The 24,471-nt window shown below is 44.3% G+C and overlaps 2 protein-coding genes across 2 annotated transcripts in view; one reads left to right on the forward strand and one right to left on the reverse strand.

Annotated features, from left to right (window-relative positions):
- The window catches only part of LOC311118676 (serine palmitoyltransferase 3-like), a 119,364-nt gene extending 116,367 nt beyond the window's left edge, over window positions 1–2,997 (reverse strand). Inside the window, exon 1 of the mRNA XM_084193465.1 lies at window positions 2,797–2,997. Coding sequence (XP_084049591.1) covers window positions 2,797–2,907 — 111 coding nt within the window. The 5' untranslated portion in view covers window positions 2,908–2,997. The remainder of the gene's footprint in view (window positions 1–2,796) is intronic.
- The window catches only part of LOC311118679 (BTB/POZ domain-containing protein 3), a gene marked incomplete at its 3' end in the record, with an annotated part of 445,507 nt that overhangs the window by 309,028 nt on the left and 112,008 nt on the right, over window positions 1–24,471 (forward strand). The gene's annotated exons all lie outside the window — the stretch shown is intronic.

Here is a 24,471-nt window from a genome sequence, read left to right on the forward strand (position 1 = left end):
GCTTGAATTTTCGAGCTCTACCCTTAGACTTGGTGGTGCCATACTGTCCCTACAGGTGACAGAACACTGAGATACTTGAGAACATTACCAACACCTAGGCTTCGTATTTTCCGCTGGCTGCCCCACCACCACAGAAAGCACTGAGCTGGCTGCCCCACCACCACAGAAAGCACTGAGCTGGCTGCCCCACCACCACAGAAAGCACTGAGCTGGCTGCCCCTCCACCACAGAAAGCACTGAGCTGGCTGCCCCTCCACCACAGAAAGCACTGAGCTAGGCTGAAACACCTGTATTTTGGAGCTGCTTTACTCAAGAAAAGCAACAGAGACCATGTTTGTATGCGGCTTTATTAACGCGATGATATATTATTATTTTTTACATTGGTTAGCAAACTGATATGTTTATTTATTTTTATTTTTTTCACCTTTATTTAACCAGGTAAGCCAGTTGAGAACAAGTTCTCATTTACAACTGCGACCTGGCCAAGATAAAGCAAAGCAGTGCGATAAAAACAACAACACAGAGTTACATATGGGGTAAAACAAAACAAAGTCAAAAATACAACAGAAATACATATATATACAGTGTGTGCTAATGTAGCAAGTTATGGAGGTAAGGCAATAAATAGGCTATAGTGCAAAATAATTACAATTAGTATTAACACTGGAATGATAGATGTGCAAGAGATGATGTGCAAATAGAGATACTGGTGTACAAATGAGCAAAATAAATAACAATATAGGGATGAGGTAGTTGGGCGGGCTAATTTCAGATGGGCGTGTATTATATGTGACATGTATTAATGCCAAAATAACATGCAAAACAGGCAAATTATTATTGTATTATTTATTTTTTTGCAAAAAATGTAGGGCTCAAAACAGGTGAGGCTTTGATAGGGGTGGGGGCCACAAAAAAATCACTCAGTACCCCTACATCCACATCCCCCAGCCCCACCTCACCGGGTAAAACATTTTAGCGGAAGAGAAGGAAAAAAACAAGTTTTAAAGTTTACATTTACAGTAGTTTGCAGGAAGTTTGACGCTACAAACTTGACTTGTCCCGAAGCCACTACTGCTTTGTCTTGGCAGTGTGCTTAGGGTCGTTGTCCTGTTCGAAGGTGAACCATCGCCCAAGTCTGAGGACCTAAGCGCTCTGGAGCAGGTTTTCATCAAGGATCTCTCTGTACTTTGCTCCGCTAATCTTTCCCTCGATCCTGACTAGTCTCCCAGTCCCTGCCGCTGAAAAACATCCCACAGTATGATGCCGCCATCACCATGCTTCACCGTAGGGATGGTGCCAGGTTTCCTCCAGACATGACGCTTGGCATTCAGGCCAAAGAGTTCAATCTTGGTTTCATCTGACCAAATTGCTCATGGTCTGAGAGTCTTTAAGTGCCTTTGGCAAACACCAAGCGGGCTGTCATGTGCCTTGTACTGAGGAGTGGCTTCCGTCTGGCCATTCTACCATAAAGGCCTGATTGGTGGAGTGCTGCAGAGATGGTTGTCCTTCTGGAAGGTTCTCCCATCTCCACAGAGGAACTCAAGAGCTCTGTCAGAGTGGCCATCGGGTTCTTGGTCACCTCCCTGACCAAGGCCCTTCTCCCCCGATTGCTCAGTTTTGCCGGGCGGCCAGCTCTAGGAAGAGTCTGGGTGGTTCCAAACTTCTTCCATTTAAGAATGATGGAGGCCACTGTGTTCTTGGGGACCTTCAACGTTGCAGACATTTTTTGGTACCCTTCCCCAGATCTGTGCCTCAACACAATCCTGTCTCTGAGCTTTACGGACAATTCCTTCGACCTCATGGCTTGGTTTTTGCTCTAACATACACTGTCAACTGTGGGACCTTTTATATAGACAGGTGTGTGCCTTTCCAAATCATGTCCAATCAATTGAATTTACCACAGGTGGACTCCAAGTTGTAGAAACATCTCAAGGATGATCAATGGAAACAGGATGAACCTGAGCTCAATTTCGAGTCTCATATCAAAGGGTTTGTATACAAAACAATCTAAATCCTTATGTAAATCTGGTATTTTTTAAAATATTTTTTAAATAAATTAGCAAAAATGTCTAAAAATCTGTTTTTGCTTTGTAAATCCTTATGTAAATCTGGTATTTTTTAAATATTTTTAAAATAAATTAGCAAAAATATTTAAAAATCAGTTTTTGCTTTGTCATTATGGGGTATTGTGTGTAGATCGCTGAGGATTTTTAGTGATTTTATCAATTTTAGAATAAGGCTGTAACATTACAAAATGCGGAAAAAGTCAAGGGGTCTGAATACTTTCCGAAGGCACTGTCTCCAAAGTGGTGGAGAGAGTGCTGGGTAAAGGGAAGGCTGTGAGGATCATGAGAGGCGGGCTGGTTTAGATTTTTTGTTCTTCTGAGGATCAGAAGGAGCGTGTGTTGCATCTCACCCGATTTGAGAAGTGTGATGTGTCCTGTGTGTCTCTTCGGAAACAGGGCACCCCTCAAGGGGGTAATATCTGGAGTCTTGTGGGAAGTCGATGTTGAAGAGATGTAAAATATTCCTTTCATGTGTTTTAAAAGTGATGAAAATGTGACATGTTGTAATTGTGGTGGGAACCACGAAGCCACGTCTTTGGAATGCCCGAAAAGGGTGAAAGAGAATGAGGTGGCCGAAGTCAGGGCTGTCCAGAGCATTTCATATGTTGTTTTTTGTTTTTATCGCTATTTTTACAGATAAACACTCATACAGAGAATAAAAGTTAAGCTACTCAAGATGTTGCACAATATACAACGCCCCATAACATCTACTGCGAATAATTATACATACCTGTGCCTTATTGTGGTATCCATTTTTCTTATAAATGGCGCTTTTTAAGTTATTCCCGTTCAGTTGTGTCTTGAGGTTTCCATTTGGCACAGGGGCTGTAGTTCGACCCATGCCTAGTCAGGAGAATAGTTGGTATCGACTGAGTGAATATTGGATATCTAAGTGTTTGTTTCTCACTCCAACAGCTGTGAGGGAGTGTCAGCCTAGATATGAAACCGGTTTGCTTAGCCTTAGGTCATTATGACAACGGCGACTTCCTCATATAAATCAGTCCTACTTAGAGTCCTACCCTACCCAGGCCAGATGGCTTTTGCCAAATGTAATGCCTGGGCCGAAACCCCAAATCATAAACAACTTCCTCCTTTTAGTAAATCCATTAGCTGCTCCTCTCTGACCTGTCACTCGCTCCCTGCGCGCAGCTCGCTCTGCGTGCGCTCTGCTCATGGCGGCGCCTTGATCAGACGGACGGTCATGGCGTTTTGGCTTGGAACACTTTCCAATGGAACACTGAGTTTGCCTTCCAGCATTGTTTTGCAGAGGCAGTTGCAGTGTGTTCTGTGTGGTGCATATTAGTAAAGCCTCGATTAGACCAACAGTGCTTTTGCATCAATGCTGCTTAATAAATTCTGCAGTCAAACTTTGTCATTATGTAATGTCATCAGGACAAAGGGTGGCTACTTGAATAATCTCAAATATAAAATATATCTTGACTTGTTTAACACTTTTTTCCCCTTTTTTTTTTTTTTTTTTCCCTTTTTTTTTTAGGGTGTAGATCAGCTTCAATATTGCAGATAGATTGTAACTTCCATCAATGTAATTGTCTGCATCACTTCCAATCCCCCATATGTTTTTTTTTTCTTCTTGCAAATATATATAAATAAATACAAATACGTACATACACATACATACACACACATATAAATACATATACATACATATATATACACTTATTCTTTAAAAAATATATTTCCCTTTATTACTTTCCAACCCCACCACCCCTTCCCTAATTGGAGTAAACTAGTGAACAACAACCCTTAGGCCTCTACTTCCAGCTTATACATACTATATACATTTCATGGACACAGTCAATTTTATAATAGTTCTATTTTGTCTGTTTTTACTCCTGAACTTCCTCTACCCTCAACCTCTCCGATCAATTTCATGATGTCCATCTGGTTTGCTTCTATATACCATATCTTTCTAACTGTGCTCTTTCCCAAAAGCTCTCAACCTATAACCTATCTACTTATTATGCTTATTATGGACACAGTATGCTTTACATCAGTTATCTTGTTGTTATTAGTTGTTGTTAGTTGTTAGTTGTTATTAGTCCCATCCTTCAGCTCCATTCAACACCACCCATCTATCTCTTAACACCATCCATATTGGATTTCTATTTGCCATATATTTTTTCAACTGTACTGTGATGTTTCACAAAAGTTCTGAACCCTTCTACTCTCATTGTTTTTACAGATTGTAAATTGAAAATATAATTTTTTGAGAGCACGTGGTGCGGAGACAGCTTCTCGCCACGCCACTTGGTAGGAGCGACCTGTCAGGTAGGACGCAATCCAAGAGTGAGCCGCGCCGGAGATGCCCAGCTCGGAGAGGGTGGAGAGGAGGATCTGATGGTTCACAGTATCAAAGGCAGCACACAGGTCTAGAAGGACAAGAGCAGAGGAGAGAGAGTTAGCTTTAGCAGTGCGGAGAGCCTCCGTGACACAGAGAAGAGCAGTCTCAGTTGAATGACCAGTCTTGAAACCTGACTGGTTTGGATCAAGAAGGTCATTCTGAGAGAGATAGCAAGAGAGTTGGCTAAAGACGGCACGCTCAATAGTTTTGGAGAGAAAAGAAAGAAGGGATACTGGTCTGTAGTTGTTGACATCAGAGGGATCGAGTGTTGGTTTTTTGAGAAGGGGTGCAACTCTCGCTCTCTTGAAGACGGAAGGGACATAGCCAGCGGTCAAGGATGAGTTGATCAGCGAGGTGAGGTAAGGGAGAAGGTCACCGGAGATGGTCTGGAGAAGAGAGGAGGGGATAGGGTCAAGCGGGCAGGTTGTTGGGCGGCCTGCCGTCACAAGTCACAAGATTTTATCTGGAGAGAGAGGGGAGAAAGAAGTCAAAGCATAGGGTAGGGCAGTGTGAGCAGGATCAGCAGTGTCATTTGACTTAACAAACGAGGATCGGATGTCGTCAACCTTCTTTTCAAAATGGTTGACGAAGTCATCCACAGAGAGGGAGGAGGGGGGGGGGGGGGGGGGATTCAGCAGGGAGGAGAATGTGGCAAAGAGCTTCCTAGGGTTAGAGGCGGATGCTTGGAATTTAGAGTGGTAGAAAGTGGCCTTAGCAGCAGAAACAGATGAAGAAAATGTAGAGAGGAGGGAGTGAAAAGATGCCAGGTCCGCAGGGAGTCTAGTTTTCTTCCATTTCTGCTCAGCTGCCCGGAGCTCTGTTCTGTGAGCTCGCAATGAGTCATCAAGCCACGGAGCTGGAGGGGAGGACCGAGCCGGCCGGGAGGATAGGGGACATAGAGAGTCAAAGGATGCAGAAAGGGAGGAGAGGAGGATTGAGGAGGCAGAATCAGGAGATTGGAGGGAGAAGGATTGAGCAGAGGGAAGAGATGATAGGATGGAAGAGGAGAGAGTAGCGGGAGAGAGAGAGCGAAGGTTGCGACGGCGCATTACCATCTGTGTAGGGGCTGAGTGAGTAGTGTTGGAGGAGAGGGAGAGAGAAAAGGATACAAAGTAGTGGTCGGAGACTTGGAGGGGAGTTGCAGTGAGATTAGTAGAAGAACAGCATCTAGTGAAGATGAGGTCAAGCGTATTGCCTGCCTTGTGAGTAGGGGGGGACGGTGAGAGGGTGAGGTCAAAAGAGGAGAGGAGTGGAAAGAAGGAGGCAGAGAGAAATGAGTCAAATGTAGACGTAGGGAGGTTGAAATCCCCCAGAACTGTGAGGGGTGAGCCATCCTCAGGAAAGGAACTTATCAAGGCGTCAAGCTCATTGATGAACTCTCCAAGGGAACCTGGAGGGCGATAGATGACAAGGATATTAAGCTTAAATGGGCTAGTGACTGTGACAGCATGGAATTCAAATGAGGAGATAGACAGATGGGTCAGGGGAAAAATTGAGAATGTCCACTTGGGAGAGATGAGGATTCCTGTGCCACCACCCCGCTGACCAGATGCTCTCAGGGTATGCGAGAACACATGGTCAGATGAGGAGAGAGCAGCAGGAGTAGCAGTGTTTTCAGTGGTAATCCATGTTTCCGTCAGGATTACCAACACTTCGATTCTTGGCTATACCTCGAAGATATAAAATAAAGAGTCTTTCTCAAACCAATAATTTGTTTCAGTGTAATTGTCTATAAATCATTGACAGGGCATCAACGGTAGCTAGCTATAGCTAGTACACAGAGTGTCCTTCGTCCCCGTCTGTTTCCCCACAGTTCTGTTAACGACGGCGAGGGCTGGTGTTCAGCAGGTGGGAGCGAAGGACTCTGTCTGCTAGCTTGCTAGTCCTAAGGAGGACTCCGGTACACAGCAGGCGGGAGCTGGCGGCGACACCGGTAGACAGTGTCAGGCAGGGTTTTCTCCGGTACACAGCAGGTGGGAGCGACACTGTGTGCTAGCTAGCTAGCTAACTACGAGCTAGCACACAGTGTCGCTGTACTAACGGAAGGCGACCAGTAAACGGTGTCCTTCGACCCACCTCCTGGTGGGCACTGTATTCACACTGTTTTCCAATAGTTATGTCCTTTTTGACCCACAATAGAGTGTCACACAAGCATGAAGATGTTGTGCTCGAGTGGGGGCGTCATGCAGCAACCAATGGGGTGCTCAAGGGGGGGTGATCATGCAGATGCAGGAATGAACACATGTAGGAACGCCCAGAATTGCAGGCTGCAGTTGCACACTATTGCAGAGCTTAGGTGTTGTTCATTTTCTCTAGTTGCACTATGATTGGCTCAGTGTTCAGTCACTCATGTGGACATGACATCACTGCATAATCTATGGGAGAGCCAGGCAGGTCAAGCCCCCATGGGTGTTGACGTCTAAGTGGGCACCTTAGTCATAAGCATCTCATTCTAAAATCATCTGCATGATTATGGAGTTGGTCCCCCCTTTGCTGCTATAACAGCCTCCACTCTTCTGGGAAGACTTTCCACTAGATGTTGGAACATTGCTGCGGGGACTTGCTTTCATTCAACCACAAGAGCATTAGTGAGGTCGGGCACCGATGTTGGGCGATTAGGCCTGGCACACAGTCGACTTTCCAATTTTGAAATTTGAAATGTTTTGTCATTTAGCAGACGCTCTGATCCAGAGTGACTTACAGTAGTGAGTGCGTACATTTTCATATTCGTTCGTACTGGCGTTGCAAGTGCCATGCTCTACCAACTGAGCCACACTGGACCACAATTCATCCCAAAGGTGTTCGATGGGGGTTGAGGTCAGGGCTCTCTGCAGGCCAGTCAAGTTCTTCCACGCGTTTCCACTGCTCCAGAGTCCAATGGCGGGCGAGCTTTACACCACTCCAGCCTACACTTGGCATTGCGCATGGTAATCTTAGGCTTGTGTGTGGCTGCTTGGCCATGGAAACCCATTTCATGACGCTCCCGACGAACAGTTCTTGTTCTGACTTTGCTTCCAGAGGCAGTTTGGAACTCGGTAGTAAGTGTTGCAACTGAAGACAGTGATAGAATAATTATTAATGACTAATTATTACACCCTGAAACTGTGTGAAATGTGTTAGAATGTGTGAGTGTAGGACCAGTAAAGACTATGACATTGTGTTACTATTTAGCAATGTGAGTAGGAGTTAGACCAGACAACAAAGGACAAGGAGAACTGTCTACAGACAACTGAGAAACCAAGATAAAGAGGCCTCCCAATTAAGGGAGGAGAGAAACCGTTAGGCTTTTTAAGGAGTATGAAACATGGTGCAGGATATTGTGAGAACGGCGATAACTGAGGAATGCAGGGAGTAGGCTATGATAAGAAAGTGTGTGTGTGAACTGATGGTCAGGAGAGCAATTTTAAAGTGGAAAACTACAGCCTGCCTAAAGATGGGAGGGAGTTTTGTGACGTGTGAGTATAAAAGAAGGACTGTATAAAAGATGGCAGAATTCTCAATGAATAAACATCTCTGCCTATGCAGACCGGGACTCTGGCCGTTTCTTTAAACATCTCTGACTATGCAGACCGGGACTCTGTCCGTTTCTTTAAACATCTCTGCCTATGCAGACCGGGACTCTGTCCGTTTCTTTAAACATCTCTGACTATGCAGACCGGGACTCTGTCCGTTTCTTTAAACATCTCTGACTATGCAGACCGGGACTCTGTCCGTTTCTTTAAACATCTCTGACTATGCAGACCGGGACTCTGTCCGTTTCTTGATTTTGGGAGACGCACAGAGACACTGAAATAGTTCGTTAAATTATTCTCATAACAGCTTGGTCCTTCTGAGCCGGAACCCAATACCTGCCTCTGTCATTCCAGGTAACTCTGAAAACCGTCGACGGGCGAATGATACATTCGTAAATAGAAAGTCCTGCCCTTTGATATTAAGGGTTAAAACAGGCCAGAGGACACCTGATTAATGACAGAGACGGTGACGGAATCCAAACCAACATTGAATCTCGGCTGCAAGGATAAGGTCAGTAGATATAACACCAATAATCATGTAAGGTTGTATACGTGTGAGACCTAATATTTGCTCAAACGTCACATCTATGAATAATTACAGGTGGTTGTATAGAGGAGGGAGAACCCATTCCTGTTGTATGAGACTGTCAGGAATTATCAAGATTACATTGTGGGGATAAATTCCTCCGTAGAGTAGGAGATAATTCTGGGGGACTAGTCAACCTGTTGTATGGGACTGTCAGGAATGATCAAGATTACATTGTGAGGATTCAGAGCTAAGCTCAGGAGGGAATCAGTATGAATCTGGAGATGAGAGAGTAGGAGGGGGCCAGTACCCACTGATAGCCTTACCTAATCTATTGGCAGGGAATGAAGGGGCCCCAGCAACCTTAGATGTATACAGTAATAATAATAATAATATGCCATTCAGCAGACAGGCCATGAACACAGAGGACGTGGCCAGAGCGGTAGAAGGAATGACGTACCCCAAAACAGGAATAGTAAGGTTTGGGCTGCCATTAGAGGGCAGTGGGTTTCAGGGGATGCCCAGAGGGCACTTTTGCCATGGGCCCATCACGGAGAGTATGTTGGGAAAATAACAGAATTGTGTAATAGCCTCAGAGAACATTACCATCGTCATGCAGACTTCTCTAAAGTACAAACAAGAGTGTAAACAAGAGGATAGTGCGACTGTCAGCCAGCACTTAGAGAGGGTTAAAGATGCGTTTAACGCAAACAGTGGCATACCCGAGCCAGACCAGAGACAGGGGAATGATACGCCCTACCATCAGCAACTAAAGATAGCGTTCCTCAGTGGAATGAGACCAGAGATAAGCAGAACCATTAAAAATACTTTGATAGGGTGGAGAACGGCACAGCAACACTGATTGAGGTTTAAAAAAGTATGCAGTTTACCAAGAGCAGATTGGGAGAGAAAAAGAGGAGAAAGAGAGACCTTAAGGGAGTGCCAACTCTCGGGGAGATAGTGAGGCCAGAAACAAAGGGGCAGTGTCCTGGAAATCAGTCTGTTTTTTTTTTTTTCAGTTCTGCTGGGAGTATATTTGATGATGGGGATTTGTGTTGAATGAGAGGCTAGAGACTTCATAAAATAATAATTGGAATAATAATTGTATATTAACTTGCTCACCCAAACGTAGACATACGTCATAGGTGAGACATAATTAATATAATATTGTACAAAGCCAATTTAGGGTTTCCATTAAGGAACGTCAACCACTACATTGGATATTAATACTATGGAGATAAATTCAATATATGCTGGTCAACTACGGCATGTGTTTGGTGTTATTTGTAGCCTACTTAGAAAGGACAGTTACCTATATCTGCTGTATTCTAAACAATGACAGATTGGGGGTTTCATAAGAGGTGGCTATAATTTTAGTTGATAACAGAGGTAATTAGATTTGAGAAATGTTGAAAAGTAATGTTAGATGGAAAGTCAGCAATAGAGGATAGAGATTGTACAGGGTTTCCTGTGTGAAAAAAAGTAATAGAAATTAGGTGATGAGAAATGTTGAACTGCATTGTTTAAGCAAGAATGGCATTAAATTCATGCTTTCTAGTTATGTATTAGTGTTAGGATGGTAGAGCAGGTTAGGAAACACTTCGTGGCCTATGGTATAACGAATTACAAATATATATATATACAGTGGGGAGTATTTGATTAGGTATTATATAGTGTCTTCCAGGATTGATGGAAGTATCCTATAGAATTATGTTAAGGGGTTGCCTGGGATAAAATATAATGTCTTACTTACACGGAGTATGTGATTGTATTGGCTAATGACTGAAATATGACATTTACAGGGGCGACAGGAACAATAGAAGGGGAGACAGATTTTCCTATGGTGTTGGTAAAATAATTGATAATGGATCATTTGAGATGAGATCACATGGAGCAGATTTAGGGGTTCAATAATCATTATAAGATTTAAAGAGGATATGATCTGAAGGGTAATCAATTAAACATAATCATTGTATACTCAAGGAATTTTGAGTGGTTTTATGGATTAGTTATGAGGAATTAGATTGATACAAACGATTATTGATGAGTTAGGACTGGGGATATCTGTATCATGTTTTGTGTGTACTCACAATCTTTAGATTACTGATGGCAATTGAAGGTTAACAAAATGTATAATTTCTCTTCCAGGAGAAAGATATTCGCTTATCTCATTGGAATGTTGCCCAGGGCTAGGGGGAGCAGTTTAGTGGAGTTAGGCAGTATTTAGGTCGTAAAAGTGAGCTACCAAATTAAGTGGGGCCTGGCTATTTTTGGGGGCTGTTTTTCAATTGGGTTTTTCAAATAAAAAACAACACACCTAGTATAATGTTTATAAAGGGTTGTTATTTCAATCTTAGGGGGTTTTCAACAGGTCAAAGGTGATAAGTATTAAAGGAGCACACACAGTGAATTTAATGGAATTTTTCTGTTTTGACTGAGTTTAGGGTATATATGATTTCTTATGAGAATAAATGTCATGAGAAATTAATGAACACTTGGAATAAGTAACATTTATGAACTATTTAGAATGATGGTAATGTTTAGTATACTATGGGATGGAACAGTTTGTTGAATGATTTCAATGACCTCTGAACTCTGTTTTGACTTTCTGGTGTTAATTGAACATCCACACTGGTAAATTCTAAGTATGAGAGGAGGACTTTAAGATAGTTTATTTTACCAAGTTGAGGGTAATTTATAGTACTGTGAAAAGTGTGAAGAAATTTATAATTTGGTAATAATATATATGATTTGAACCATAAAATAACAGAAGTGAGAGAGAGCTTTCCCTGAATGAGGGATACCTGTTGCAAGTAAATTGTACTAATCTTGGATTACTTTTACGGGATAGAAGTAAATTGAGGTATTATCAAATGTTGTCAGCAGGGTTAAAACACTCCTCTGGTCCCAGTCAGCTGTCAAAAGAGGAAGATAGAGATCTACTTATAGAGAGCTACAGTAGGGCCCCAATTAAGGAAGTTCACAGATGGGTGAAGCAAGGCGCAGTAAATAAGGAAGGAATATGGGTCAAAGACAGATTACCAATTGTCCCGAAATTACTGTTTAGATATGCTGCAATATTGACACATGGGCAGAGCCATGGGTCAACGGGAGGGATGGATGGTAGAGCAGGTTAGGAAACACTTTGTGGCCTATGGTATAACGAATTACAATATATATATATATATATATATATATATATATATATATATATATATATATATATATATATATATATATATATATATATATATATATATATATACAGTGGGGAGTATTTGATAGTAGTATTTGATACACTGCCGATTTTGCAGCTTTTCCTACTTACAAAGCATGTAGAGGTCTGTAATTTTTATCATAGGTACACTTCAACTGCGAGAGACGAAATCTAAAACAAAAATCCAGAAAATCACATTGTATGATTTTTAAGTAATTAATTTGCATTTTATTGCATGACATAAGTATTTGATACATCAGAAAAGCAGAACTTAATATTTGGTACAGAAACCTTTGTTTGCAATTACAGAGATCATACGTCTCCTGTAGGTCTTGACCAGGTTTGCACACACTGCAGCAGGGATTTTGGCCCACTCCTCCATACAGACCTTCTCCAGATCCTTCAAGTTTCGGGGCTGTCGCAGGGCAATACGGACTTTCAGCTCCCTCCAAAGATGTTCTATTGGGTTCAGGTCTGGAGACTGGCTAGGCCACTCCAGGACCTTGAGATGCTTCTTACGGAGCCACTCCTTAGTTGCCCTTCTTACGGAGCCACTCCACACCCTGGCTGTGTGTTTCGGGTCGTTGTCATGCTGGAAGACCCAGCCACGACCCATTTTCAATGCTCTTACTGAGGGAAGGAGGTTGTTGGCCAAGATCTCGCGATACATGGCCCCATCCATCCTCCCCTCAATTCGGTGCAGTCGTCCTGTCCACTTTGCAGAAAAGCATCCCCAAGGAATGATGTTTCCACCTCCATGCTACACGGTTGGGATGGTGTTCTTGTGGTTGTACTCATCCTTCTTCTTCCTCCAAACACGGCGAGTGGAGTTTAGACCAAAAAGCTATATTTTTGTCTCTTCAGACCATATGACCTTCTCCCATTCGTCCTCTGGATCATCCAGATGGTCATTGGCAAACTTCAGACGGGCATGGACAAGCGCTGGCTTGAGCAGGGGGACATTGCGTGCGCTGCAGGATTTTAATCCATGACGGCGTAGTGTGTTACTAATGGTTTTCTTTGAGACTGTGGTCCCAGCTCTCTTCAGGTCATTGACCAGGTCCTGCCGTGTAGTTCTGGGCTGATCCCTCACCTTCCTCATGATCATTGATGCCCCACGAGGTGAGATCTTGCATGGAGCCCCAGACCGAGGGTGATTGACCGTCATCTTGAAATTATTCCATTTTCTAATAATTGCGCCAACAGTTGTTGCCTTCTCACCAAGCTGCTTGCCTATTGTCCTGTAGCCCATCCCAGCCTTGTGCAGGTCTACAATTTTATCCCTGATGTCCTTACACCTACTTTTGAAGTAAACAGCGCCGGAGAAGATGGCTGCCGTTTTACAGCCCTCCAACCAATTGTACTATTATGTGTGTTTTTCACGTTATTTGTAATTTATTTTGTACATAATGTTTCTGCCATCGTCTCTTATAACCAAAAAGAGCTTCTGGATATCAGGACAGCGATTACTCACCTCGTATTGGACAAAGATTTTTTCTTCAACAAGGCGGCCGCGAAGGATATCATACAGACACCCGACAAGGCCCAAATCCCCGTCATTCGCGTGAGGAAGAGACGGAGATATCGTGGACGTAGATCGGGGTGCCTTGTAAGGATCCGATGACGAGCGAGTAAACTGCCTCTTCCATCAATCCTATTAGCCAACGTTCAATCATTTGAAAATAAATTGGATGACCTAAGATTACGGTTATCCTACCAACAGGACATTAAAAACTGTAATATCTTATGTTTCACTGAGTCGTGGCTGAATGACGACATGGATATCATACAGCTAGCGGGCTATACGCTACATCGGCAGGATAGAACGGCTGACTCCGGTAAGACAAGGGGTGGCGGTCTGTGTATATTTGTAAACAACAGCTGGTGCACAAAATCAAATACTAAGGAAGTCTCGAGGTTTTGCTCGCCTGAGGTAGAGTATCTTATGATAAGCTGTAGACCACACTATTTACCAAGAGAGTTTTCATCTATATTTTTTCCATAGCTGTCTATTTACCAACACAAACCAATGCTGGCATTAAGATTGCACTGAATGAGTTGTACAAGGCCATAAATCAACAGGAAAACGCTCATCCAGATGCAGCGCTCCTAGTAATTTCTACCAGCATGTTAAATGTGCAACCAGAGGAAAAAAAACTCTAGACCACCTTTACTCCACACACAGAGACGCATACAAAGCTCTCCCTGGCCCTCCATTTGGCAAATCTGACCATAACTCTATCCTCCTGATTCCTGCTTATAAGCAAAAACTAAAGCAGGAAGCACCAGTGACTCGGTTAATAAAAAAGTGGTCAGATGACGCAGATGCTAAGCTACAGGACTGTTTTGCTAGCACAGACTGGAACATGTTCCGGGATTCTTCTGACAGCATTGAGGAGTACACCACATCAGTCACTGGCTTCATCAATAAGTGCATCGATGATGTCGTCCCCACAGTGACCGTACGTACATACCCCAACCAGAAGCCATGGATTACAGGAAACATCCGCACTGAGCTAAAGGGTAGAGCTGCCGCTTTCAAGGAACGGGACTCTAACCCGGACGCTTATAAGAAATCCCGCTATGACCTCCGACGAACCATCAAACAGGCAAAGAGTCAATACAGGACTAAGATTGAATCGTACTACACTGGCTCTGATGCTCGTCGGATGTGGCAGGGCTTGAAAACTATTACAGACTACAAAGGGAAGCACAGCCGCGAGCTGCCCTGTGACACAAGCCTACCAGACGAGCTAAACCACTTCTATGCTCGCTTCGAGGCAAGCAACACTGAAGCATGCATGAGAGCACCAGCTGTTCCGGATGGCTATGTGATCACGCTCTCCGTAGCCAATGTGAGTAAGACTTTTAAGCAGGTCAACATTCACAAGGCCACAGGGCCAGACGGATTACCAGGACGTGTACTCCGAGCATGTGCTGACCAACTGGCAAGTGTCTTCACTGACATTTTCAACATGTCCCTGACTGAGTCTGTAATACCAACATGTTTCAAGCAGACCACCATAGTCCCCATGCCCAAGGACTCTAAGATAACCTGCCTAAACGTCTGTAGCCATGAAGTGCTTTGAAAGGCTGGTCATGGCTCACATCAACAGCATTATCCCAGAAACCCTAGACCCACTCCAATTTGCATACCGCCCCAACAGATCCACAGATGATGCAATCTCTATTGCACTCCAAACTGCCCTTTCCCACCTGGACAAGAGGAACACCTACGTGAGAATGTTATTCATTGACTACAGCTCAGCATTCAACACCATAGTGCCCTCTAAGCTCATCACTAAGCTAAGGATCCTGGGACTAAACACCTCCCTCTGCAACTGGATCCTGGACTTCCTGACGGGCCGCCCCCAGGTGGTAAGGGTAGGTAACAACACATCTGCCACACTGATCCTCAACACGGGGGCCCCTCAGGGGTGCGTGCTCGGTCCCCTCCTGTACTCTCTGTTCACCCATGACTGCATGGCCAGGCACGACTCCAACACCATCATTAAGTTTGCCGACGACACAACAGTGGTAGGCCTGATCACCGACAATGATGAGACAGCCTATAGGGAGGAGGTCAGAGACCTGGCCGTGTGGTGCCAGGACAACAACCTATCCCTCAACGTGACCAAGACAAAGGAGATGATTGTGGACTACAGGAAAAAAAAGAGGACTGAGCACGCCCCCATTCTCATCGACGGGGCTGTAGTGGAACAGGTTGAGAGCTTCAAGTTCCTTGGTGTCCACATCACCAACGAACTATCATGGTCCAAACACACCAAGACAGTCGTGAAGAGGGCACGACAAAGCCTATTCCCCCTCAGGAGACTGAAAAGATTTGGCATAGGTCCTCAGATCCTCAAAAAATTATACAGCTGCACCATCGAGAGCATCCTGACTGGTTGCATCACCGCCTGGTATGGCAACTGCTTGGCCTCCGACCGCAAGGCACTACAGAGGGTAGTGCGTACGGCCCAGTACATCACTGGGGCCAAGCTTCCTGCCATCCAGGACCTCTATACCAGGCGGTGTCAGAGGAAGGCCCTCAAAATTGTCAAAGACTCCAGCCACCCTAGTCATAGACTGTTCTCTCTGCTACCGCACGGCAAGCGGTACCGGAGTGCCAAGTCTAGGTCCAAAAGACTTCTTCTCAACAGCTTCTACCCCCAAGCCATAAGACTCCTGAACAGCTAATCATGGCTACCCGGACTATTTGCACTGCCCCCCCACCCCATCCTTTTTACGCTGCTGCTACTCTGTTAATTATTCATGCATAGTCACTTTAACTCTACCCACATGTACATATTACCTCAACTACCTCAATTAGCCGGTGCCCCCGCACATTGACTCTGTACCGGTACCCCCTGTATATATAGCCTCCCTACTGTTACTTTATTTTACTTCTGCCCTTTTTTTTCTCAACACTTTTTTTATTGTTGTTTTATTTTTACTTTTTTTGTTAAAAATAAATGCACTGTTGGTTAAGGGCTGTAAGTAAGCATTTCACTGTAATGTCTGCACCTGTTGTATTCGGCGCATGTGACCAATAAAATTTGATTTGATTTGATTTACACAGCTCTCTGGTCTTGGCCATTGTGGAGAGGTTGGAGTCTGTTTGATTGAGTGTGTGGACAGGTGTCTTTTATACAGGTAACAAGTTCAAACAGGTGCAGTTAATACAGGTAATGAGTGGAGAACAGGAGGGCTTCTTAAAGAAAAACTAACAGGTCTGTGAGAGCCAGAATTCTTACTGGTTGGTAGGTGATCAAATACTTATGTCATGCAATAAAATGCAAATTAATTACTTAAAAATCATACAATGTGATTTTCTGGATTTTTGTTTTAGATTCCGTCTCTCACAGTTGAAGTGTACATATGATAAAAATTACAGACCTCTACATGCTTTGTAAGTAGGAAAACCTGCAAAATCGGCAGTGTATCAAATACTTTTTCTCCCCACTGTCTATATTAAAGTGTTTGGAAGACCTTACAGAATGCCACAGTTGGCAGGACCAGAACAGGCAGATATAGAAGTAGAGAATACACTAGCAGAACACATGAGAAAATGTGTTAACCGTATGTCTAACAATTTATGTCCTACAGGAGAATTAAAGGAGAAGGTGATTCATAGTATATAACCTGGAGACTGGGTGTGGATCCAATCGTTGAGGAAAAAGGATTGAAAGCAGCTACGCTGGGAGGGACCATACCGAGTCCTATTGGTAACTGCCTTCGCTATAAGAATAGCTGGGAGAGCCACTTGGGTCCACGTTACCCACTGCAAAAAGGTAGGCCCACAAACCAACACCGTTGAACACACACAGAGTTAAAGAGAAGAACTGACCCACTAGGGTTCGGGGGTAAACTCTGTTAACGAAGAAACCCTACCCCGACCTTTCATCACTGTGGGGTGTTTATAGAGGTGTGGGTATGGGGAAGTACCAGGCAGGTGGGTCAGGGACAGGATTGGGATGGCGGTTTTGGGGATTTTGGGGGACTCTGAGCTGCATCATCATGTTAACCATATTATGGATTAATCCAGGTCAACCTAAACAGGGAAATTATGCACTGATTCGATCTCGTAGAAATACTGAAACCAAGAAAGACTATTGGGGGAATTATTATTTTAATAGTTAAAGTCAGTTTAGGACAAGATGGGGGATTCAAGATACCATTCAACTTCTCCCATGAAGAGATAGGAGGTTTTGGAGGCTTTGGTAAGAAGGGGGCGTGTACAAGAAAGTTAGGTCCTAGAAGATATGGTAAACACATTTGCACTGGGGAACGCTCATGTCCTTGGGCAAGGGTGTTTAAACATACCTGGGGAACATACTATGAGAACCGATGGGGAATTAAACAAACCCATGATGAATGTAAAACGGAACTGGTGATAACGGTAAAGTCAATTATGCAAGATGACATAGCAAGGAACTATTGGGTCTGTGTTGATGATGTCGGGGCAAATACATGTGTGAGGCTCATTTTTCAGGAGAGAAATTAATCTTCCACCCCCGAGACAGAACAGCAGGTAGATCTAATGTTATCACCAGAGGTACCAAAAACGAGTCTAATACCCCTTGGAAGGCCCTCAGAAGGAATCCTAAATAGCACTAAACCACCAAGGGTAGAATATTTCCTCTTGCAGGAAATGAACCAAGGAGAAGTAGAAGGAATTTCAGAACTTCTGGGTAAGGTGGATGAACTACACAGCTAGGGCGTTGGGTTAAACTAATTGTTATGCCTGTTCAACAGGTAGGCCAACCCTTGTAACTGCACCTATGCCTCAGACCATGTTCTCTTGTGTGATAGATTTGGGATCAAACCAAACCTCACCTAATTGTTCTGATATTAAAATAACCACTCTTAAAAAGGATAATACTAAGGCACCCCAATTCACCATGAACCCCAGAGATTATCAATGTTATAGACACCAAAGTAATGCGAATCACAGATCAAATTGGAGAAGGATTTACAACAACGTTTTTCTGGTGGGTTACAATTGATAAAAATGTTGACTGGATTAATTACATCTACAAAGGTTAGTTAATTAGACAGGGGATGCAGTGAAGAGAATCTCAGGCCAACTATCAACCACCTCACTCATGACCTGCAGAGTAGTTTGGTTCTCGAAATGCTTTTAGCAGAGAAGGTCGGATTTACAAGATGGTGGGAGGTCATTGTTGTATGTTTATCCCCAACAATACAGCCCCAGATGGTACAGTAACTAGAACACTGGCAGGTCTCACTGCATTAAGTAAAGAATGGGCTGAGAACTGGGGGGTGAATACATCAATGACTGGTTGGTTTGATAACATGTTTGGTAAATGGAAAACTATTGTTGTAACTATTTTAGGCGCGGCAATCGCGTCTATGGGTATGCTTGTTCTTTGTGGATGTTGTCTTATTTCCTGTGTCTGAGGGTTGGTGAGCGAGGCGTTGGAGCATGCAGTTTCCCAACAGATGGTGATATATACGGCCCAATCCCAGACTCAGACCTAAGGAATGAAGAATATGACCCTCCAGGCTTGGTGGAGGACGATTCAGATAGTTTGAGACTGGATGTTTTCCTAGAACTATAAATCTCTAGTTTAAAAGTTATTGTCATGATCTTTTGTGTATTAAAGTCTTGTTTTAAGTATGATGTACTAGTTAACCGATGTTGCAGGATGTGATGAAGCAAATGTTCTTCACTTTAGGCTTAGACTGTTGTTTCCAGATAGTGGGTAAACAGGTTAGTTACCATTGCTAAAGAGTAACGTTACGCTTTTAATCATGGGGTAACCCTGATGAACCTGTATTGAATGAGACAATTTTTAATGTTTTTAAATGCAAATCAACTTATATGCTTCAATGTGTGTGATTCATTTCTATAACAACATATATTTTGTGAGTATGTGTGTAATATTTAGTCAAAGGGTGGATTGATAGAATAATTATTAATGACTAATTATTACACCCTGAAACTTTGTAAAATGTGTTAGAATGTGTGAGTGTAGAACCAGTAAAGATTATGACATTGAGCTACTATTTAGCAATGTGAATAAAAGTTAGACCAGACAACAAAGGACAAGGAGAGATGTCTACAGACAACTGATAAACCAAGATAAAGAGGCCTCCCAATTTAGGGAGGAGAGAAACTGTTAGGCTTTTTAAGGAGTATGAAACATGGTGCAGAATATTGTGAGAACGGCGATAACTGAGGAATGCAGGGAGTAGGCTATGATAAGAAAGTGTGTGTGTGAACTGATGGTCAGGAGAGCAATTATAAAGTGGACAGCCTGCCTGTTACGCACTCCTCTCGGAAGAGGGAACGCAACACCCTGCTACAACTCAACTCTCCGTGGTGTGAAAGAGGTATGGGACTGTAGGACTGAGTTATGGGAATGTAAGGATGATAAAAGGCAGAGAATACCGTTAACAGGGAATTTATGCCTTTGCACGGTAAGTTTGGGGAAAAGGGGCTGGACGGAACCAAAGCAAAGAAAGTAAATATCAAAGCCCCCTCTCCTACCTTACCTGCCTACCCACTACTTACTTAACTAATAGCACCTGGTGCACTAACCAAAATACAAGGGATGGTCCGCCCAGGTCTTTCCTAGTGTGCATAGACAGTTAACTTCTACAGGTAATGTATGCCCGCGGGCCTCTTGCCTAAGCACTCCCTAGGTGCCTTCCCCTTCCCCCCTTGGGAACAAATGAAACAAAAGAACACAAACTGGTTCACAACAAAACTTGAGAAAAAAATAACTAACTCAGGACATTGAAGAAGCTCTCTGAGCAACAAACTAACACAAAACATTACAATCAGCTCTCACAGCAACAACTACACAGTACATACCAAATGTCTTAGCAACAACCAACATGCTATAACATTCAGTCATTAGCCCTCTCTCTCATCTACTTTTGTCGACCCGTCATTCAGGGCAAGTGGAGCAGAACCGAAAAGAAGAGCCTGTTTTGCATTAATACGTGTCAGTTTGCAAACAATGTAAAATATATATTTATATATCATATTTGAGTTAAGAAAGCCACATACAAACATGGTTTATTTTTTGCTTTCTTGAGTAAGGCAGCTCCAAAATGCAGGTGTTTCAGCCTAGCTCAGTGCTTTCTGTGGTGGTGGGGCAGCCAGCAGAAAATACGGAGCCTAGGGGTTGGTAATGTTCTCTAGTTGCTCCGTGATTGTCTCAGTGTTCTGTCACTCATTGTAACACTACGTCACTGCAAAATCTACGGGAAGAGCTCGGAAATTCAAGCCCCTTGGGTGCTGCCATAGAGTTACATTAGAAGTGCCCATCCAAGAAGGCTCAAGGTAATTGGCCACAGATAAAATAACGTCAAATCACGTTATATCTACCGTAGCTTTGATTGAACTGATCATGTCAACATCATACTTTCAAAATCTAAGCTAGCAAGCTAGACAAGCAGTCATCATCATGAATCACGTCGACAATATACTGGTAAATAATTTTCAATTCTTGTCATGTGTCGGTGCTCATCGGCCATTGGACATAAACTTTACACAACAAGTCGGAAATCGCAAATTCAACAATGAGTGGTTTGGAAGGAATCAGTGACTAACTGCAAGCGTCGCAAAGCAATCAGTATTTTTCATCCCCTGCCTGCTATTCGATGGAGAGGGTTTTAAGGATGTAAACCATCTGTCTGAAAGGATCGACCATACTGGCCCCCTGTGGGAATCAAACCCACAACCCTGACGTTACAAACGCCATGCTCAACCAACTGAGCTACATCCCTGCCATTGCCTCTCCTACCCTGGGCCAATTGTGCGCCACCCCATGGGTCTCCCAGTCGCGACAGAGCCTGGATTCGAACCAGGATCTCTAGTGGCACAGCTATGAGCACTGCGCCACTCGGGAGGATAATGATTCACCTAGTGATAAGACAAGACGTGACATGATGGGGGTCCCTGGGTCGACGGTTTGCCTAGATGGGGGTCCCTGGGTCGCCGGTTTGCCTAGGTGGGGGTCCCTGGGTCGCCGGTTTGCCTAGGTGGGGGTCCCTGGGTCGCCGGTTTGCCTAGATGGGGGTCCCTGGGTCGCCGGTTTGCCTAGGTGGGGGTCCCTGGGTCGCCGGTTTGCCTAGATGGGGGTCCCTGGGTCGCCGATTTGCCTAGATGGGGGTCCCTGGGTCGCCGGTTTGCCTAGGTGGGGGTCCCTGGGTCGCCGGTTTGCCTAGATGGGGGTCCCTGGGTCGCCGGTTTGCCTAGGTGGGGGACCCTGGGTCGCCGGTTTGCCTAGGTGGGGGACCCTGGGTCGCCGGTTTGCCTAGGTGGGGGACCCTGGGTCGCCGGTTTGCCTAGGTGGGGGACCCTGGGTCGCCGGTTTGCCTGGGCAAGAGAAGTTTGAAAACCCCTGGCTCACAGTGAGTGTATATGATCCATACAGGACATGAAAACCTTGTTGCCGCCAACCCCCCTAGGCCAACCCCCCTAGGCCAACCCCCCTAGGCCAACCCCCCTAGGCCAACCCCCCTAGGCCAACCCCCCTAGGCCAACCCCCCTTTCAGCTCTCAACTACCCCTGCCAGTGCTCCGCTGGGCCGGGGTCTCCACCCCGAGAGGAGCTCTCAACTACCCCTGCCAGTGCTCCGCTGGGCCGGGGTCTCCACCCCGAGAAGAGCTCTCAACTACCCCTGCCAGTGCTCCGCTGGGCTGGGGTCTCCACCTCTCTCTCAACCATGGGACCAGCTGTAACCTAGATCTGTCAAACCTCATTAGCTATATTTAAGTGCTTTATTATCAATCTGATTAAATGGGGCCTTGTTTGGCTCAGTTGGTAGAGTGTGGCACTTCCAAAGCCAGGGTTGTGGTTTCAATTCCAGGTTAACTTCCAAAGCAAGGGTCGTGGGTTCAATTCTAGGTTCACTTCCAAAGCAAGGGTCGTGGGTTCAATTCCAGGTTCACTTCCAAAGCCAGGGTCGTAGGTTCAATTCCAGGTTCACTTCCAAAGCAAGGGTCGTAGGTTCAATTCCAGGTTCACTTCCAAAGCAAGGGTCGTGGGTTCAATTCCAGGTTCACTTCCAAAGCAAGGATCGTGGGATCAATTCCAGGTTAACTTCCAAAGCAAGGGTCGTGGGTTCAATTCCAGGTTCACTTCCAAAGCCAGGGTCGTGGGTTCAATTCCAGGTTCACTTCCAAAGCCAGGGTCGTGGGTTCAATTCCAGGTTCACTTCCAAAGCCAGGGTCGTGGGTTCAATTCCTGCTTGGGGTCACTTATTCTTCAACGTATGCTCTCACTGTGCTGGAAGTCTCTTTGGATAAAACTCCTGAGTGGCGCAGTGGTCTAAGGCACTGCATCGCAGTGCTAACTGTGCCGAATCCAGGCTCTGTCGCAGCCGACCGGGAGACTCATGGGCGGCGCACAAGTCGTCCAGGGTAGGGGAGGGAATGGCCGGCAGGGATGTAGCTCAGTTGATAGAGCATGGCGTTTGCAATGCCAGGGTTGTGGGTTTGATTCCCACGGGGGGGGGGGGGCAGTATAAAAAAAAATACATAAAAAAATATATATATGTATTCACTAACTGTAAGTCGCTCTGGATAAGAGCGTCTGCTAAATGACTAAAATGTAAATGTAAAAGCGTATGTTATATATTATAAATAGTGCTGGTGAGAGTAGCTTTGCAGATTTCATGTGCATTTTGCTATCAAAAGCTATTGCAACTTCCCTAATCGTTATTCTTAGCTTTCTGTATTTCTATACAAACCTCTTGTGGATGTTACCCTTGTCAGCTACATGCGTCACTACCCCTAACCCAGTTCTTTCAATCAAAAGTTAGCTAACAACCATTAGAAGCTGTTTACAGAAACAAGCCCAACTCTACAGGGAAATCCCACTTCATTTAACACTTCAACCATCATCTTCACATACTCTCTGATGTTGCTCAGTCCTGTGTGTGTGTTTGTGTGTGTGTGTGCGCGTGCGTGCGTGCGCTTTGAAGTGTGGCTTTTTTTTTATCTCATTCCTTTTCATTCTGTCTCCAATGGAATTTCTCCCATGTGATGCCTTAATGATAGATGTCTTCTTTTCTTAAAAAGGTTATTACTTTAGTTTTCCACCCATGCTGTTTCATAGTATCTTCTTTTGGGAAAAGAGAGAGAGAGCCTTTATGTGGAATATTGTCTGTGTCCCAAACGGCCCCGTATTATCTATATACTGTACACTACAACCCTATGGGCCCTGGTCAAAAGTAGTGCACTATATAGGGAATAGGGTGCCATTCTCTGGTCTAAAGTAGTGCACTATATAGGGAATAGGGTGCCATTCTCTGGTCTAAAGTAGTGCACTATATAGGGAATAGGGTGCCATTCTCTGGTCTAAAGTAGTGCACTATATAGGGAATAGGGTGCCATTCTCTGGTCTAAAGTAGTGCACTATATAGGGAATAGGGTGCCATTCTCTGGTCTAAAGTAGTGCTCTATATAGGGGATAGGGTGCCATTCTCTGGTCTAAAGTAGTGCTCTATATAGGGGATAGGGTGCCATTCTCTGGTCTAAAGTAGTGCTCTATATAGGGAATAGGGTGCCATTCTCTGGTCTAAAGTAGTGCACTATATAGGGAATAGGGTGCCATTCTCTGGTCAAAAGTAGTGCACTATATAGGGAATAGGGTGCCATTCTCTGGTCTAGAGTAGTGCACTATATAGGGAATAGGGTGCCATTCTCTGGTCTAAAGTAGTGCACTATATAGGGAATAGGGTGCCATTCTCTGGTCTAAAGTAGTGCACTATATAGGGAATAGGGTGCCATTCTCTGGTCTAAAGTAGTGCACTATATAGGGAATAGGGTGCCATTCTCTGGTCTAAAGTAGTGCACTATATAGGGAATAGGGTGCCATTCTCTGGTCTAAAGTAGTGCACTATATAGGGAATAGGGTGCCATTCTCTGGTCTAAAGTAGTGCTCTATATAGGGGATAGGGTGCCATTCTCTGGTCTAAAGTAGTGCTCTATATAGGGAATAGGGTGCCATTCTCTGGTCTAAAGTAGTGCACTATATAGGGAATAGGGTGCCATTCTCTGGTCTAAAGTAGTGCTCTATATAGGGGATAGGGTGCCATTCTCTGGTCTAAAGTAGTGCTCTATATAGGGAATAGGGTGCCATTCTCTGGTCTAAAGTAGTGCACTATATAGGGAATAGGGTGCCATTCTCTGGTCTAAAGTAGTGCTCTATATAGGGAATAGGGTGCCATTCTCTGGTCTAAAGTAGTGCACTATATAGGGAATAGGGTGCCATTCTCTGGTCTAAAGTAGTGCACTATATAGGG

This window comes from Coregonus lavaretus, assembly GCF_964263955.1.
Source record: "Coregonus lavaretus genome assembly, contig: HAP1_SCAFFOLD_282, whole genome shotgun sequence".
Lineage (NCBI taxonomy): Eukaryota > Metazoa > Chordata > Actinopteri > Salmoniformes > Salmonidae > Coregonus > Coregonus lavaretus.